The sequence below is a fragment of the Chelmon rostratus genome, chromosome 5, assembly GCF_017976325.1.
Source record: "Chelmon rostratus isolate fCheRos1 chromosome 5, fCheRos1.pri, whole genome shotgun sequence".
NCBI classification, from domain to species: domain Eukaryota; kingdom Metazoa; phylum Chordata; class Actinopteri; order Chaetodontiformes; family Chaetodontidae; genus Chelmon; species Chelmon rostratus.
In genome coordinates, this window is record NC_055662.1 from 5,914,003 (window position 1) to 5,931,466 (window position 17,464).

The 17,464-nt window shown below is 45.1% G+C and overlaps 1 protein-coding gene across 1 annotated transcript in view; it reads right to left on the reverse strand.

Annotated features, from left to right (window-relative positions):
- Positions 1–787: 787 nt before the first annotated feature.
- LOC121606182 (citron rho-interacting kinase) overlaps positions 788–17,464 on the reverse strand; it is a 35,934-nt gene continuing 19,257 nt past the window's right edge. Inside the window, exons 15-40 of the mRNA XM_041936368.1 lie at positions 17,151–17,348; positions 14,191–14,384; positions 13,388–13,523; positions 13,196–13,300; positions 12,739–12,879; positions 12,284–12,391; positions 11,475–11,700; positions 11,184–11,342; positions 10,961–10,984; positions 9,715–9,885; positions 8,764–8,944; positions 8,047–8,135; positions 7,815–7,919; positions 7,312–7,481; positions 6,845–6,889; positions 5,219–5,299; positions 4,795–4,930; positions 4,479–4,618; positions 4,299–4,391; positions 3,899–4,007; positions 3,299–3,427; positions 2,942–3,022; positions 2,764–2,842; positions 2,495–2,668; positions 1,903–2,188; positions 788–887 (exon numbers count right to left, since the gene is read on the reverse strand). Coding sequence (XP_041792302.1) covers positions 864–887; positions 1,903–2,188; positions 2,495–2,668; positions 2,764–2,842; positions 2,942–3,022; positions 3,299–3,427; positions 3,899–4,007; positions 4,299–4,391; positions 4,479–4,618; positions 4,795–4,930; positions 5,219–5,299; positions 6,845–6,889; positions 7,312–7,481; positions 7,815–7,919; positions 8,047–8,135; positions 8,764–8,944; positions 9,715–9,885; positions 10,961–10,984; positions 11,184–11,342; positions 11,475–11,700; positions 12,284–12,391; positions 12,739–12,879; positions 13,196–13,300; positions 13,388–13,523; positions 14,191–14,384; positions 17,151–17,348 — 3,384 coding nt within the window. The 3' untranslated portion in view covers positions 788–863. The remainder of the gene's footprint in view (positions 888–1,902; positions 2,189–2,494; positions 2,669–2,763; positions 2,843–2,941; positions 3,023–3,298; positions 3,428–3,898; positions 4,008–4,298; positions 4,392–4,478; positions 4,619–4,794; positions 4,931–5,218; positions 5,300–6,844; positions 6,890–7,311; positions 7,482–7,814; positions 7,920–8,046; positions 8,136–8,763; positions 8,945–9,714; positions 9,886–10,960; positions 10,985–11,183; positions 11,343–11,474; positions 11,701–12,283; positions 12,392–12,738; positions 12,880–13,195; positions 13,301–13,387; positions 13,524–14,190; positions 14,385–17,150; positions 17,349–17,464) is intronic.

Sequence of the window (17,464 nt, forward strand, 5' to 3'; positions counted from 1 at the left end):
AGCTGAGGCGGCGTCAGCCGGCCTGACTGCACCACGTCCGGCATCAGAGGCAGAGCTGCGTGTGTCTTGATCTTAGGTTTGCTAAAAACAACACAAGGAACACTTGGAGCAAAACATTGCTTAATAATTGGTTTACAAAGTATGGCCGGACGACGACTTTCAATAAAGCAATCATATGCAATTATATATCAAAGGCTATTTAGTCAAGAGGACCATACATTTGATCCAAAGAAAGAAGACTGGTCAGGTAACAAGAACGAGTTTTTAACTCCTGTTCAAATCCAATCTCGTGTGCAAAGTGTTGCCCGCTCTTACTCATTGTGATTTATGTGAGTAATTAAATGTCGGTTTGATTCTCTGAACAGAGACGAAACCTTAATGTGATATTTCAGATTCTCATGAAATGTTGATATTGTATTTCTTAACCAACGACATCATTAATCTCCCTGCAACATCATTAGAAACTCATTTTTTAAAAAAAATAGACATGGCTTTACCAGCCGACTATTCCCTTTGTCTATAAAAACTCAGACAGCGATATTTACATCTTTGAGTATATCTTAGAAAGTAGATTCTCTTGATCTGTAGATCAGCGAAGTTTCCCTGCCACCAAATCTACTGTGGGATCTCTCCCACCAAAGCACGTGTCAGAAAAGAGAGGATTGTCGCAGGAGACGTCTCCCAGTGCAGGTTTACGTGTTGCTGAACGAGGAACTGAGACTGCACTATGTACAGGCAATGGGGCGATGACAGTCAGCCTGAGTGATGTGTGTGTGCATGTGTGTGTGCTTGCGCTCAGAGTGGATCGAGGGTTTCCCAAAGTTTCTCTTCAACCTCCAGACAGGAGCGGCGCGGAACTGGACTCACACCGATGACTGATCCCACACCTGCAAGACGAGGACAGGGCAAACGGTCACAGAGTTCAACAGCCTTCCGAATAATACTGTGTGTGTGTGTGTGTGTGTGAGAATATCTTAAATGTCTGCAACGGCTGAATTCAGTTCAAACACAGTTGGAGCAGGGTGTGCATATTCAAATCACATCCTCTTGTGCTATTACGTTCAGATTTACAGAATGAGAATTTCCCCCACTGTGATGAAGCTTTAAAAAGCGACAGCACACGTTGAAAGATGAGGCTTCTGTTTTAGTTATTGGCCAAAAATCCCATGAAGAGACCAAAAGCCAACAACGTGCGATTCTCTCCCTCAATACTCTCTCACTTCCTGTCTGTGGCCACCTGCTCCTTCTGAAGTGAATCTTTAGAAATGGGTCATGAATAAGTCGTTCCCCTTTTAAAAAAGGTTCAATAGTTTCCTAACAGAGATGGCCAGTCCAGATTTTACTCAAACAGGAGTACAGGAAGTAACTCTTTTCAGCTTGTGGCGGCAGGACTGTGACATTTATTGTTGGCTTTGAGTTTTGGATGGTCTTTAGATGACAAGAAATATGAAATATTAATACAAGAAACTAATTTTTTTACTAAAATGTGACAAAAACCTTTGACAGACTAGGCTCTCTCACTGTGCCGATATATTTCTCTGCTGAAGTGCAGTATGGACAAAGTACGAGCCCAAACATTGGTTGTTGTGTGGATTCTAGTTAAATAGTTGAATATTGCAATAATAAAATTGCCACCACAGGTAATGTTTGTTTTCGCTGCTTTCAAACTATTCTCATATTTTCTCATTTGTTCTACACTGCCTAGATTTCATGTTAGAACTATCACATTGATTATTTTAGCCATTTTTCATTGAGATGCTTTTTCCAATGTGTGCTATGTGCTCTTTTCTCCTGCTTGCACACTTTTTTTTCTTTAATTTGCTGATATTCACACTCACAAGAGTCACAGGATAAAACTGGGCTTTGTCATGTTTTTTGGGACATCAGGTGCTAACCACGTACCTTGTTGACTGGGGCGAGCTGTGTTCGGACAGACCCGGCATGGAGTCGGGTGCTGTCCCCGAATCTCCCAGGAGACCTCTCCCTGCGGCTGTCGAGCACCCTGCCGGGCGACTTCTCCCTGTCCAGCGGGCGGGCGGGAGACTTGTCCCGCCTGAACTCGGTGCGGCCCTCACGGTAACGGTGCGGGGTGCTGGGCTCCCGATGCAGGCCGTCGTGGCTGCCGGGGCCTGAGGACAACCGCTTGGAGATGTGCTCTGTGTAGGTGGGAGGGCCTCGCTTACTGGGACTCCTGGAGAAAACACAGCAGAGAGCAGCGTCACGCTGCTATCAGGAAACCAACTGTCTTCAAGACGAGAAGAAGAGGGAAGAGTTTATATTTTCACAGCAGGTGGCACTGTTGGCCTGTCCAATAAAAACAAACCTGATCCCAGCGGTGGTTTCTACCTGTGAGTGTGAGCTGACAGTTCACAGTAAATGTGTTTTGTAGGTGTTCAAGTGTTTTTAATCCACCTACACACTATAATATAAATTCTGTTCTTCTCTTCTCCTGTGTGTGTGTTTTTCTTTGCTCAAACTAAGGAAGGGAGCTGACCCTCGACTGGAGCCGGTCCTCTGCAGCTCTCCAGACTCTCGGATCAGACTTCCCTTACAGCAGATGACCCGCAGTTTGTTCTGGTAGGAGGAGGCCAGGTAAATGGCCCCGGAGGAGATGGCTGGGCCCAGGTAGCGAGGGTTGGGGATGTCCAGGTGGGCCAGCACTGTAGGACTGGAAGTAAAGGCAGACAGGGACATGGGAAATATAGCTAACAACCAAAATAAAAGTTTTTCAAATTCGTGTCCAAGGTAGCCGGTCTGTCTCACCCCAGAGAAGCATGTCCCTGAACCTCGATGACATCCAGGGAGTTGAAGTAGGTGACAAACAGGTAGGGCTCTCTGTAGGCTGCACCAGAGACGCATGCAAAGTTACACAGCTGTCCAGATGTGATGCTGTATTGCTGGTTGCTGTATTGATGCAGCATAAAGCAGCACGTGTATTTACCAAAGGACAGAGGCAGGCGGCTCCACTTAATGTCCTCAGTGCGGCTTCTTCGCCCATATGTGTCCACAAACACTCCAAACTCTGCCACATAAATAAAGATTACTCTACTGTCCTCTGTGGGCTTCTTGTTGTGTCTAAGCTCTGGATAAAGATCAGGCTCACAAACCTTTACCAAGTACAACTTTATGTTTTGAAGCTACAATAAACAGCAGAACGATGGAGAAATAACAAATGAACACTAAAAACATACGTTTGTGTTTGTACTAGTGGTTGTTGCTGTTGGTCTGTACTGTTGTTATGTTGTGTCTTATCCCCTACCACACTGAGAGTGTAGAGTGGCCGTTCATTCAAACACACCGTGAAAACACAGCAGGTATTCCTCCTTCTGCAGGCTGCTGGCCACCTGCATGATGGCGATGGGGAAACTGTGGGAGGAGGCCGCAAACACTGCTGAGGCCAGAGACACGTCGTTCTTGTCCAGGAACTCTGTGGTGGACGAATCAAAAGACTTGGCTTCAAACATTACGTCTAGGTTCTTTGACGTTATTTACCCCTGAGGCCCCTGAGTGCCGGGGGGCTGTCTCACAAAGTCGAGCACACTCATCCAGCAAACCTAACCCTACTTCATGAGACAGGCCCTCGAGGACAAACAAGGACGACTTTAATATTGTCTTAAATGTTATCCTGTGGTTATCTGGTATTGGATGTATCATATTATTGTACTCTATAAAGCCTCATTAAGCAGGTAAATCATAAAATACAGCAACAGCTTGCAAAACAATTGATCATGAGACTTACACATGCATATATATCCAAACAAGAGATGACTGGTTTCTAACAGGTTTCAGGTTTTCTCAAGTTTCCATTTTTTAACACCAAAACAGCTCTTATGTTGTGTAGGGTGTGTTTTGTTATGCTTTTTCTAAAAGCAAGGCGATATTCTACTCGTGTCCTCACCCTCGAGCACGAACTGCTTCATCTCAATCTCGTAGAACTTGTTGGTGCCGATGATGATGCTGTAGCTGGTCAGGTGGATGCAGCTGCAGGGCTCCAGAGTCTCAATCTCCTGTGAGTCGAAAACGTGGAGACATGACAGGACTTGACTCTGTTTATGCACGGTGCATTTGATACAAGAAACCTTTGTGATGGCTTTTTTTGTGCTTGTTTTTCTGTACTTAGTAAAAATACCATAGGAAAAAAGCCATTTGACGCTTTTTTACAAGGAGCAACATCCAGCTGAAAGATTATTTTTTGGGTTAAATTCAGTTTTCACTGATATACACTGTGTAAATATTTGTTATTTAACTCAAGTCAGTGCAGCTCCGTATGTTAGGATGTGGTGAGGGGTCATACTCACCTTCCGAATGCAGTATTTGTTGAGGTTGTCATTGTAGCGCAGGATGGTGATCTTGTTAGGCATTGCAGCACATATACACGGCCCGTTGTCTATCTGCGAGGGGAGCGTAGATGTCAGCTCTCAAGTCAGGAAGCAGACAATCTGCTTTATCTCAATTTCACAGCGGAGAGGAAGACTTACTCTCCCAGCAGCGAACAGATGGCAGCCTTTGACCGTCTCAAAGATGTAGGGGGCCAGTTCAGACTGGCTGGGCAGGTGGGACTGGGCCAGGGACTGCTTCACTCTCTTAATCTCCACCAGACACAACGCCCTCTCGTCCCCTGCAGCACACACAGACAGACGTTTCACAGCGGCAGATGATGGAGTCATCACAGCTACACCATGATCAGGATGGCGGGGTGGCCTTTCACACTTTTATTACTGAGGAATGATCATTGTAGTGGCTCAGTTATGCCGACTGCTTATGACCACAACATGACGAAGCTGGACCTCTCACCAACAATCATCAGCAGTCTCTCCTGCTCTTTGATGACGTGGATCTGAAAGACTGATCCCAGGCCAGGGATGTGAGTCAGAGAGTTCTTGATAACATTCAGGGCGTACAGACCCTCTTCAGAGCCCACCAGAACTATCTGCAGCAAGGAAACACAATCATTAACATAGCCATAATTATTCCGGTGGACACGGTGGCATTTCAAACAGGAGCAACATGTGGCAAACCTTGGCAGTGAGCCGCGAGCATCTGCTCTGCGCTACATGTCCCTTCAGAAATTAAGATCTAGTTTTGAACAGAACTGCCACCGAGGATAGCTGTGTTTTCTACATGATCAGCAGATTATTTAAGAAATGAAGTGAAAATCTGTTTACTGTATGTGCACAGACAACACTGCCGGCAGTCTTCAGTGACATGTGATCGATACCTGATCTGTGAGGGGGAGGGTGCAGTTAATATCCAGCCTATCATCTCCCTCCAGCTTTAGGAGAGAGTTTCCGAGCAGCTTCTGTAAGAGCAGAGAGAGGGACGGGGTCAGCAGGGTCAGGACCTCAACATGAGCTCAGGGGGAGGCAGCAGAGGGGCAGGACGAGGGGGGCTGGACGGCTACAGGACTGTGTGCAGGTTAACGGTGTCAGAGGTGGGACCAAGTCACAAGTCCGTCTCCAGGTCACGTTCAAGCATGGCTTCTCACAAGTGACAAAAGTCACAGCATCAATAAGCCTTTAAGCACCTTTCAGTCTGAGCCTCCAGCAAACAGCTGAGATGTCCATTAGCAGTAAAAGTACGCTTTCAACGATCTGTGGATGTTTTTCTCCATTCAAGTTTTTAATGGCTTGTAAAGCCTGATAAATCAAACACAAGACATTTTTTTAACGTATAAACTAAAAGGTTAATGAGTATTTCCTGTTCACTTCAGTCTGGATGCAGACTTTAGGCAGAAATCGACAGCCCCAAGTGATCGCAGTCTGCCATCATTGTGTTTACATGTGGCTTTGTGGGCTCATTATTATCAGTAACCACCTGGAAACACCTCTGTAGTGATTTTCATTGAAAAGATCAAAGAAAACAATTCATACTGATGTAATCAGCTCCACAAATGACACAAGCTTTATCATATTCACAACAGTTTTTAATCAGACAACTTTGTATTGCATGACAATATTGGGTTAATATTCAGATCTCAAATCAAATCAATATCTACATGTTGCCTTTACAGATATTAAATGATCTAAATAAGCATCAGCCACAAATAAACTTGGAAAATTCCTACTTTAAGTTGGATCAACAATAATTTATTATGAGCTTTTATCAGATAATGCTCAGCAAAAAATGGACACAAGCTTTATTAAGCTGTTTAGTCAAAATGTTGTCAATGACTAATGAATTTTAGGTAGATCAGTCTTCACTGGCTAACCTCAATCTACCTGATGGCGAACAGGAAATAGCTGCATGAGAAGTCATTCAAGTCGGATGTTGTAAAGGTTGGTGAAAAAGAGAAAGAATAAACTAGTCTCAGGTCTCTGGGTACACGCCACGGTCAACTCCTCGAAACCGTAAACTGAAGTTCGTGTCGCCCAGTTAGTGACTCGCATCTCACAGGCGAGTCGGAGTCACGTGACTTGAGTCCCAGTCTGTAAAGAGTGTGCAGTGGGGCGGCGGGGTCAAAACACAGACGAGTACACGAGCAGGTGAAAACCCGCTGACTGATCCCTGGTCCTCTGGTCGGGACAGCTGAGGAGGATCAACCCAAAGATGACCACACATCTTGGTGAGAAGTTGTGTACTGTGGTTGTAAAACAGGACACCAAAGGCAGGGAAGAATATTTCAGCGACATTCAAACTGTTAGGCCAACACAGAGTTTGTACAGGACAGGACATGAGTGAGGAGCGGTCACAGCAGGTGAGGTGAGAGCACGGGGGGAAGATGACCAACCAACACAAAGACAGACACATGCACTACTGCGTGCCTCGTGAAGGATGTGCAGGTCTGAGTGTGTGTGTGTGTGTGTGTGCCGTTGAGTCTTACGTCTATATCTTTGTAACTCTTTACCTGGACCAGAGGAGACAGAACCATTTGTCTTTTGGACACAGCAGCCTATGTGTACGATGAAACCCAGTGGAATGGGCAGAACAGAGCAAATCAACAAAACATGCCCATATACCGGACATACAATGTGGCATGATGAAAAAGCAACAAACAGCAGTGAGAAAGACAAAGAGAGAGAGGAGGGAGAGAGAAGAAGGGGACAATTAACGACACACATAAGTGAACCGGGGGTTATCCACTAAAAGTCTAAACCTAAAACCTACGGCTTAAAATGAATTCTTGAAGAATACAATGTCTGCTGCTCATGAATATCCCCCGCACAGTTAAACAGCGAGTGCACGACCACAGCCACGGACAACACTTTCATCTGTGACTGTGGTCGTAGCAGTTAATGATTTGAGTCAGCAGACATGGAGGACACACAGAGCCAATGGCCCGAGTCGCCCCTCGCCTGCTCCAGAAATACTCACTGCGTCGGCCTCGGCTTTCTCCCGTGAGGCCCGCCCCGCGGCCACCACGGACTCCATGACAGCCACCCAGCGCTGTTTGTCTGGGAAACTGGGAGCCATGAAGTAAAGTGACTGTCCGGGCCAGCAGGGGGCGTGACAACGGGACTCCAGCTTCAGGACGTAGGGAACATCTGGCACACAGGGAACATAAGTAAGTACTGATGCTCTCTCTTATTTTAAGGGTTTCTAGGTAACTACAGTAAAATCACACTTTGCTTCATTTTGCTGGGACTCTCTGGCACCCTATGGGGCCTTCAGGCCAGACTTGGACAACCATAACTCCTCTAAAATACAGTTTTAAAGACGTATGTCAGAATGGAGTCTTGTATAACACTGGCAGGGAGAATTCTGAAAGTAACAGATGAGGGCCAGGAAATAGGATAAAGAGAGATTATGAAGCATGCAAATCAATGTCAGGAAGGTGATTCTAACAGTCAGGGGACAGCACACTTTGTACATAGTACCTGACTTGGCGGTGTTGGGTAGCTCAGATGCCCCCACTGCTCCATGAACCACCACCTCTCCATCTGACAAACACAGGTCGAACTCTTCCAGCGGCTTCACTGAATCTGAATGACACGCACAGAAAACAAAACACACCTGTAACACCTGAGCGGGTGAAGAACCGCTCCGTCTCCATAGATCTATGAATTGTTGCTATGTGTTGTTTGCGTTACACGAGTAAAAGAGAGCAACCTTCTCTGGGCTCTATCTCGTAGATGGACACTTTAGTCCCGTCCAGGACCATGTATTTTCTCTCCCAGCCCTGGCCTCGCTTCCCATTCCTGCAGACACACAAGACAAACAGCTTTACTACGAAGCATAGATGAAGAGACGGCTCCAGCACCTTTTTTTACAGGAAAGCCTACAAATGCCTTTGTTTCAACTGGTTTAAGTACCAGCTGGGTGGACTTTTCCAGACAGAACAGAACAGAGAGTGCCTGAGAGGACTTGAGTTAAGTAACATCAGCCTGCCTGATCAGTGGGTGGAGATGACACAGCCACAGCACAAAAGAGAACTATATTGCTCGAGACAAAAACACTAATAGGTGTGAAGGACATGACGAATATACAGCATCAAGTGTCTTAGTGAGGTGTTGGCTGCCACAAGCCTCCAGAGTAGCTTCACTGCTCTTTAGCATAGATTTAGCAAGTTTTTGGAGCGTCGCTGAGTGACTCCTTGTGTTCTGCATGGAAGCATCTGCAAGTTTCTCCACTTATAAAGGTTCTGTGACTGTATCATCAGACACACTGAATCAGACACACAATGCTCCATGTCTGGATGCACCTCTGGTCCATGTGATTATATAGAGCCAAAAGATCCTGTGCATCAACAGAATCTGCTGTTTTTGCACAGGATGTGTGGAAACTATAGGAAGCTCAAACAACGACCCCTGTGTGTCCACAGCTAACCTGGGCTGTTTCATCCAGCCCTCCAGGTGCATGTGTCCGCTGGCCTCTTTGAGCTGCTGGCCCGGGGAGCTGCCTTTGTCCCGACACAGGCCCTCAGACAGATGAAGCGAGCAGTCGCTGGACATGCCACAAGTGGCAGGAAGGCAGGGGGAGCATTTTGGGTGGCACAAAGCGTGGCATTCTGAGGAGAAAACGCATTGTTAAAAAGCGAGCAATGCCTCAAACGTTTGCTGTCTCCCCTCTCTCTTCCCTTTGTGCCGCCACCAGCACAAAAGGAAGGGTGTAACTGAAATAAGTTCAAAGTGATGTTAACGCTACCAGAATAAGAAGTACAGTAGGTATTTCACTCCAGTACAGCCACATCAGGAACATTCTCAGATTTACCATGAAGGGATCTACGAACAAGACCCCATTCACACCTGGTATATAAATGTGATCTGTATCCAGACACACTATCCCAGGCCTGCAGGCCTCAGGGCTTATGTTGGGCCACCACAAGGTTCAGCCAGATGTCTATAATGTACTATAACTATAATGTAAGTCCTTGTTATGGCGTTTTATTTTTCTCGCCCGTTATCTATATAGGATCTGTAATTATTAATTATTTATCATTATGTGAGCAGGGCAGGCAAGTCAAACAGTTCTGAATCTTAAAAACACAACACAATACCACAGGTGTGTGCTTTTGGCCGGCATTAAGCTACCAAGAAAAAGTTTGGGCCCCCCTGTGTTATCCGGATACAGATCCCATTTTAATACCAGGAGTAAATGGGGTGCACGTCTGTGTTTAGTGCTGGTCAGTTAAACTCAATAGCACGCAAAAATTGAAAATCTATGATTTTTAACTTATAATCAGCTCCTTATGGATAAAGCTGAGACTTGTTCCCCATATTTGTCAGGTAATGTGGATCGTCTGGGTCAGACCGGCCTTTAACAACACGTGTAACTCACCGAGGCAGGTAGCAGCTTGGCGACCAAAGTGCACAGTATCCAGGCACACGGTACACTTGGCAGCTCTCATGTTGAGTCCCACTGTGAAGCGGTGAGGGGTGTTGTGGTGCACCACCCTCTCTCTCTCCCTCTCTCTGTCTCTCTGACTGTCCTTCAAGCGACGGCTATACTCTGAATACAGTCAGGGAACACAGTGAGGGCGGGCAGCTCCAGTATGCCTTACTGTGTCAGGTACATCCATCACTTCAGAACCTCAGTGCACCATGCCATACCCGCCACGGACTCAGTTCAACAAAAGAAGGTTTCCAAAAGAACTGTAAGATGTTTAGCAAAATGCATAAGCAAGTAAACTCTGAAGACAAAAATGCTTGAAAAAGAATATTGATTGAATCAATCCCTTTGCTTGTGCCCACTCGCTGTTGCACTTTAAAAGCATTATCCAGTCAGTATCAAGGCTCCCGTTGGGTGCCAACGGGGTGTTCTTTGTTTGCAAGTCTACACGCCCAACGTTTTTCATAAAACATCTGGACTTCTGATGTCAACATGTGGTACATCTGGACATCACAGACTGTACATTTTAAAGCCTGTGACTGTTTACACCTAAACACAAACAGACACTTGTCACATATCAAAGCAAACAGCTCAGATAGTTAATGATGACTTACTGGTTATGAATTTCTGTAGCCTTTTTGTCCCATAATACACACTTTGTAGTTTATTAAGTTACCATGGGACTGTAATTTACGATAATAATATTAAGTTGCTTTCACAGTTTTTATGTCTATTTTACATTTCTTATCGTTTTTTTTTCTTCCTGACAAGGATCAATATCTGTTTACAATGACTCACTTGTAGGAAGTAATAAGATGACTGGACAATACCTTCAGAGTGTGGGTTCAAACAGAGATTTGTGCATTGCAGAGTTTATCATATGGTCTCTGTTAGTGTATGATGTGAAGTTCAGGTGGGATTGTAGTGAGTTAAAGAGCAGAGCAGAGTTCTGCAAATCAGATAAGCTAAGCTTCAGCAACCAAGATAAAATGCTTCAGATTTCTAAAGCTGTGCACTGGCAAGGTGAAAATTTACTTGAAGGTTTCTCAGCCTCACCTGACCAACCTGGTGGGATCACACATTTCATAAAAGTGCAGAGCTTTTAAAATCTGGCCTTTCAACGATGTGGATGAGGCAAAAAAGAGGAGAGAGATAAGAGACCAAACTGCAGGAACCACGAGTTTGGATAACTTACTTTCAAAAGTGACCCTCCTTCTCTCTGAAAGTTGTGTGAAAGAAAAAGGATAGTAAGAGCTTCATAAATTTGTCAGTGATGTTTTGTGTGTGTGTGTGTGTGTGCGTCTATGTGTGTGCAGGTAAGGGCCAGTATGTGTCAAGTATGAAGCCATAAACCTGCATGTATGCCTCTGTTAGAGAGAAAATAATTGCACTTCGGTAAACATTGTGCATTCCCTCACCCTCGGGTGTTGCGGTCTCCTTCCTGCGTCCAGAGTTGGAGGGTGCCAGGCCGGTCGGGCCCTGCTGGTGCTCGGGAGACTTCACTATGGCAGACATAATCATCTGCTGCCTGGCTGTGGCTGGGTTTGTAGAGTTACCATGATCCTTATACTGGAGCGCTGGGGATGCAAGAATCGATTGCCAGAACTTATTTATAACTTATATTGTTTTACCATGCTAATCTGTTCTCTAATGTCCACAGAAAATCATGTAAACAGGGTGTATCGGCTGTTGCAGAGGAGCAGTCTCACCTTCCTCTCTCAGAGATCGCAGCTCCGCTCTCATTTTCTGCAGAGCGTCTTCCAGCTCAGAGCAGCGAGCGCGCTCTTTGTCCAGAGCCGCCTTCATGTCGCTGTACTGCAGAGGCACCGGCTGGATGGGGGGCACGGGGGAAACCTGGCCTTGACTCTGACCTTGAGCCTGGGCCTGAGCAGCCATGGCAGCCAACAGGTCCTCTCGACGACGCCCGAACAGACCCTGAGACACAGGAGCCAACATTTTATTCACTTGCTTTAAAGCATTACTCTGTTCCTCACTTTCTTACTTTCTCCTTACTCATTCAGCTTCAATGTGGTGATAATCTACAACTTTTTTCTGAATGTACAAAGAGGCCGGAAGTTACTGACAGCTTATGCAAAAAGTGACTAATTCGTGGACGCCTTGATTTTAACCTTTCAAGGAATCCCTAAATATGTCTTTCTCTAACACATCCAAAAGAATCAAACTGCCACTTTGTCTCTTTGATATCTCAGATATCCAGACGTGCAATCAGACCACTTCAATCAAGGTTTTCACAATAACACACCAGAATATATTTTCCAATCAGAACAAGTACAAATAATAACATTTCACTTCCAAAAATAAAATTTTGTATCATATCTACATTTGTAACTGGATTTAAAGGTTCTGCTGGTTAAAGTTTTAGCATGATGTAAATCTTTGCAAGCTTTTGTCTAATGCCAACACGTCAAAAATGAAAAAGTCTCATCAATTTTTTAAAAGTGTGGAAAGACAAATGCAAATTGCAATCAATCCAATGGACTATAGAATTGCATCTGACCTTTTTCTTCTTGGAGCCGCCATGGGCCTGGGACTGCAGGAAGTCTATGAGCTTGGTCTGCTGCGTGATCGTCCCCTCCATTTTCACCTTCTCATGGGAGTACACGGCCTGCAGGTGGAGCTAAGTGAACATCACTACTGCCATGAATTTCTCCTCAAGTACTTTACTTCACACAGAGAGGGTGACAGAGAGACGGGGGAGGGGGTATTCTGTGAGGTAAAACAATGTGTGGGGGGCATGTGTGTGTTTCTTTGTGTCTTTCATGATTAAAACAAAGTGACAGCACAACGGGGGAGAAAATGACAGAAAGACGTGCTGCCAGTCCAGCAGGTGCCCAAGTGCGTGCAGAGACTGTAAACTCAAACATGTCAGAATCTCAGAGTATTTGTTTTTTGTTTTGTTTTTTATACATTAGTAGCTTTATGTGTATGCATGTGCATATGTGTGAGCAGCACCTGGATGTTCTCCAGCTGGTATTCCAGGTCTGTCCTTTCAGTCTTCAGCAGGTCAGTCTGGTCCAGAGCGTCCTGCAGGCCCTGGGTCAGACGGAAGATGTGGGTCTTCTGGGCATCCATCTGCTGCTGCAATTTCTCTTGCTGTGGAGGTAACAACTGTCATATCACCATCAGGATGCTGTGACTTTGCCACTTGTCGCGTCTTACAATTGACTGCTTCCAACGATAGCACCAACTTAGCCCCTCAGCATGGTTTGACATTTGCTACGGCTATGGCTGTACAGACAGAAAATCAATTTCATTTCTCTATTCTGGCTTTGCAGCAGAGGTATAAATGTATTAGGAGGACATGCAGTAATAAGAACAAAGAGAACATTTAAACATCTCAAATGCATACATAACGCATGAAAGAAAACAACAGGCATCCGTGGGGTACATGTGAAAATACAGAATGTACCTCCTCCAGCAGCCTCTGCTTCAGATCCCTCTCACTCTCAAGCTTTTGCTGCAAACTGCGGGCGTTCATCTCCAGCATGGCGTGCTTCTTCTCCAGATCATTCAACTGAGAACAGAGCCCAGGAAGAGTTTGCTGTAACATCTGCTAACCACAAAAAGTGAAATACTTATTCAACAGTGTGGAAATGCTTACAGTGTCGGCAAGGCTCTCAGCTTTGAGTTTCTGGTCTTTGAGGGCCTGCTGCAGGGCCAGGATCTCAGCTTTGTGCTCCTTCACTGCCTGCTCCACTGCCTGGCGGGACTCAGAGCTGCGCTGCTCTGCACGAAGCCTAGAGCAGGAAACCATTGTTTACACTAGTTATCTGGAGTCTTTGAGTGCGTACTCTGCCAGCTCAGCTATAATGCTTTCCTGGGTTTTTTTCTGACAGACGTATAGTTGTTTATTTGAATCAAATCAAATACACACAACTTTCATGTACCGGTATATAAATTCTTATATTTCTACACTCTCGCAGCAGTTCTTTTAAGGGGTTAGTTTAGGGTGAGTTTAGGGCTAAAGGAAATTACACCTTGAAGAATTCTATCTGTGTTTCTGTACCCAGTGCTCATCTCCCGCCCTGCCTACACCAGCTCAGAAAATAATTTCTTCTATTTCCCAAAATACCTTTGGACGAACCCTAGAGAATATGCCTAAACCTGTTGCATTCAGTGTGTGTAGGCGGACAGAGTCGGATCCAACGCTGATAGCAACACTAACATACAGAGCAAAAGAGTTTTTTTCCAGTGTAGAAGTCCTGTGGTTAAATTATACCACGGACTATTGACGCCGCTATGGGTGAATAAACTCTTATTCCTGCAAGCTCAATTGTAATTGCACTCCAGAATATCTCTATGTGCTGTAACCCTGCGCAAACTTTACACAAGTTTGGGGTCAATTTATGAAATAAATGTTGATGTAATTATAGTGATACAGTGTGCACGTGGGTGTGCTGTGACCTGTTCTGTTTCTCCGTGTCCAGCAGTCTCTGGACCTCCCTGGTCCTCCTCTCGGCCTGGTTCTTCTCCTCCTCCAGAGTTGCCCTCCAGGCGTCCCACTGTCTCTCCTTCTCCAGCAGCTCGTCATTCAGCGTCTCCAGCTCCAGCACCTGCTCCTCCAGCATCGTGCATGTGGTTTTCAGTGTCTCGAGGTTCTGGTACAAAAAGGGACTCAGATTAGACACCAACTGTGCCAAGGACACAACTCCGCACCTAAAGCTGTCAGCAGTTCTCAGCAAAAAAAAGGGCAATTTAATAAAGGAGCAATAAAGAGAGCGATGTAGTTCATCAGCTTCAAATGCACTGGCAAAAACCACTACTGCTCACTGATTAAGAAATTAATGTTTCTCCCCACGTTGAGCTTATCATAAAATGGGGAAAGTTAGCCTGTGTAAGATTTTTGCTGATTAAGAACGAGCATCTTGTGTTTGTGATTTATATTCCCGCTGGTGGTTTTTTGATAAATCCCTTTGTGGCCCGTCTCTCCCCCTCAGGAGGGTCGGAGGGGCAGTTCTCTGCGAGGCAGTGATGAACTGCTATCTGTCTCACCTTTTGGGCTTTTGTCACCTGACCATAGTAGTGGCAGCATTCGGATCCTTTGCCTCAGTAAAAGTAGCACTACCACAACTTCAAAATAAATTCATTAAAGTAAGTGTCATCCAAATGTACTTGAATGCATCAAAAGTAAAAATACTCGTTTTGCAGGAAACTGACCCCTGTCAGTATATGATTATTTATTAGACTATTTTATTTTTATTAGTGGTGCATTATCATGCCGGCAGAATTTGAAGCTTGTCAACAGGGAGCTAATTTCAACCATGTCACATACTGTTGCTGATCGTTAACAATTCACTGGATTTTGATACTGATCAAATGTTTTCCATGTAAAATCTACTTGTATAATTTTCAAATACACTAGTAAGTATAGCTGTCAAATAAATGTAGCAGAGTAAAAAGGAAGTACTATATACCATACCATAAAACTGTACTTGAGAACAGCACTAGTAAATGTACTTAGTTACATTCCACCACTGTTGCCTTATGGCTCTCAGTTTATTATTTCTGCCGACTGACAGGCTGTGAAGGAAGGATCGATTAGAAGTGGTGGTGTGTAGTCTTTCCTCCAGGATTTTCACCTGCTGTAGACAGACTTGGGACAATCTCTATACTCTATACAACAGATGTACGTACCTGGAACATACCTGGACTCCGACTAACTTAGCATGTGAATAACTCAATTTGAATAATAACCCCGAAACTGCGGTTACAAAAACAGCATCAGTACTTGGAGTTATTTACGTGACATGTTTGGACACAGAACGTTTTTCTACGTTATTCACGGGGCCTACACAAAGCACTGTGTTTCATGTCTTTAGACAAAGCACTGGGAGACAAATATAGCCTGTGCTGGTGCTGCTGCAACACCACGGCCCTCTGAAGTCCAACGCTTCCACAGCTGACACGACCTGGGAGTGATGGGGATGACACATCCCTCCCACACACCACCCCATCCCTCGTCTATGACTTCCATCGCTGGTTACACAACCAGCAGGACCGAGAGCGCTGCTGGACACCCACACACAAATCCTCCCACAGGGGCCGCGCACACATCACACAGCCTCCTCGCTCGCGCTCTCTCTCGCTGCATCCAGAATACAGCACATAACAACGCCGAAATATTCCCAGGGTTTCTCTTGCCTGATTTACACTTAACACTGTCAGAGCAGGGAGAGATGTCTAGGTCACCTGTCAAAGGTAGTGTGGAGACATCGCATAATGTGAGTAAGTGAAAACCTGGTGTCTGACTGGCTGTGAGTGGAAAGTGGGCAGGGGGAGGGAACCTGAACTAGAGGACGGACTATAGCTGTCTTAGAGAAGAGAAAACAGATGTTTTTTGATTGCTTTTCTGTCAAAGTTTTCAACTAATGACAGCTGATATTTTTTGGTAATTTCATTCGGACATTAAAAAACTACTACACTGGAGACCATGGTGGTGACATGTTCAGTTCAGTGGTCAGCGCCATGATTGACTTCAAAAGCTGTTTGATTGTTTGTGTGTTTACTTGGTGATAGACGGGTGACCTGTCCAAGGTGTTACAAAGAATGAATAGACAGAAGACTGCAGTGTTTTCCTGTGATTTGGACTCATGGTACAAACTCCCCTGAAACAGCCCTTAAATATAGATAAATCCAATGGATAACAAGATAACAGCAGTACTAATAGGAGCAATGCGTGTGAAATCTAATCGAAATGTCCCACTACAATCCATTTAAAGGTGGCCCTTTGGAGTTTTCTAGTAAATAAATGAATTTGTGTTTCCATTCACTGTTGCTCACCAAAAAAAACATAACATACATTGAAAAAACGTCAAGTCTGAGGTCTAACAAAGGTGCTAACCACGTCCTCCTAAACTGTTTGCAAAGCTCGATTTCTGATACATTTGAAACCTGTACTGTTTACATCCATGCTTACGAGCTATAAGTCTTCCTCCTCACTGCCTTTGTTGGCATATCTTTGTGTGCTACCACCACCTGTTAGGTGCAATTCCAGTGGAATAGTGTGGGATCAATTGGCAGGAATGTGTATCACATCATCTGTGAGCTCGTGATTGAGAAATGACAAAACGGGGTGTAAATGCTGATTAGCTGATCAGTATTATGTATACATTTAAACCATCATGGTCAATCGAACTGCATATTGTTCATCATGTTTGGAGTTTGACAACCTGATTGGCTCATAACTGACCCGTGCAGAAACCAGTATCCAGCCATTCTACCAGCTATACAGTGTACTAATTTTGTATTGTCCAACTGACTGGCCTTCCTTTGGACTACTGAAGGAAACCCACATGAGCAGGGATAGAACACATACACACACATAGACACCCATAACGAGAAAATGACCGCTGACAGCCAGGTACCTGTTTCTGATTGTTAAGGTGCATTTCACGGTCGGCCACCTCCCGACGCAGCCTGTCCACATCCTGGCTGAGCTGCAGTCGGTCTTCTCTCTCGTCAGAGGCCTCGTCCAGCTGCTTGGACAGGTAGAAGTTCTGGCGGTTCAGCTCGGCGTTCTCCTGGGTCAGCGTGGTCAGCTGCTCCTCCAGATCTGTGATCACCTGCGGCAAGTCAACAGGATACCCAAGCTGAGCAGTTTAGAGAGAGGAAAATTTACTGTGCACCAACTCTGCATCCAAAGCATGTCAATCGAACTACTAATAAACCAGAATCGTAA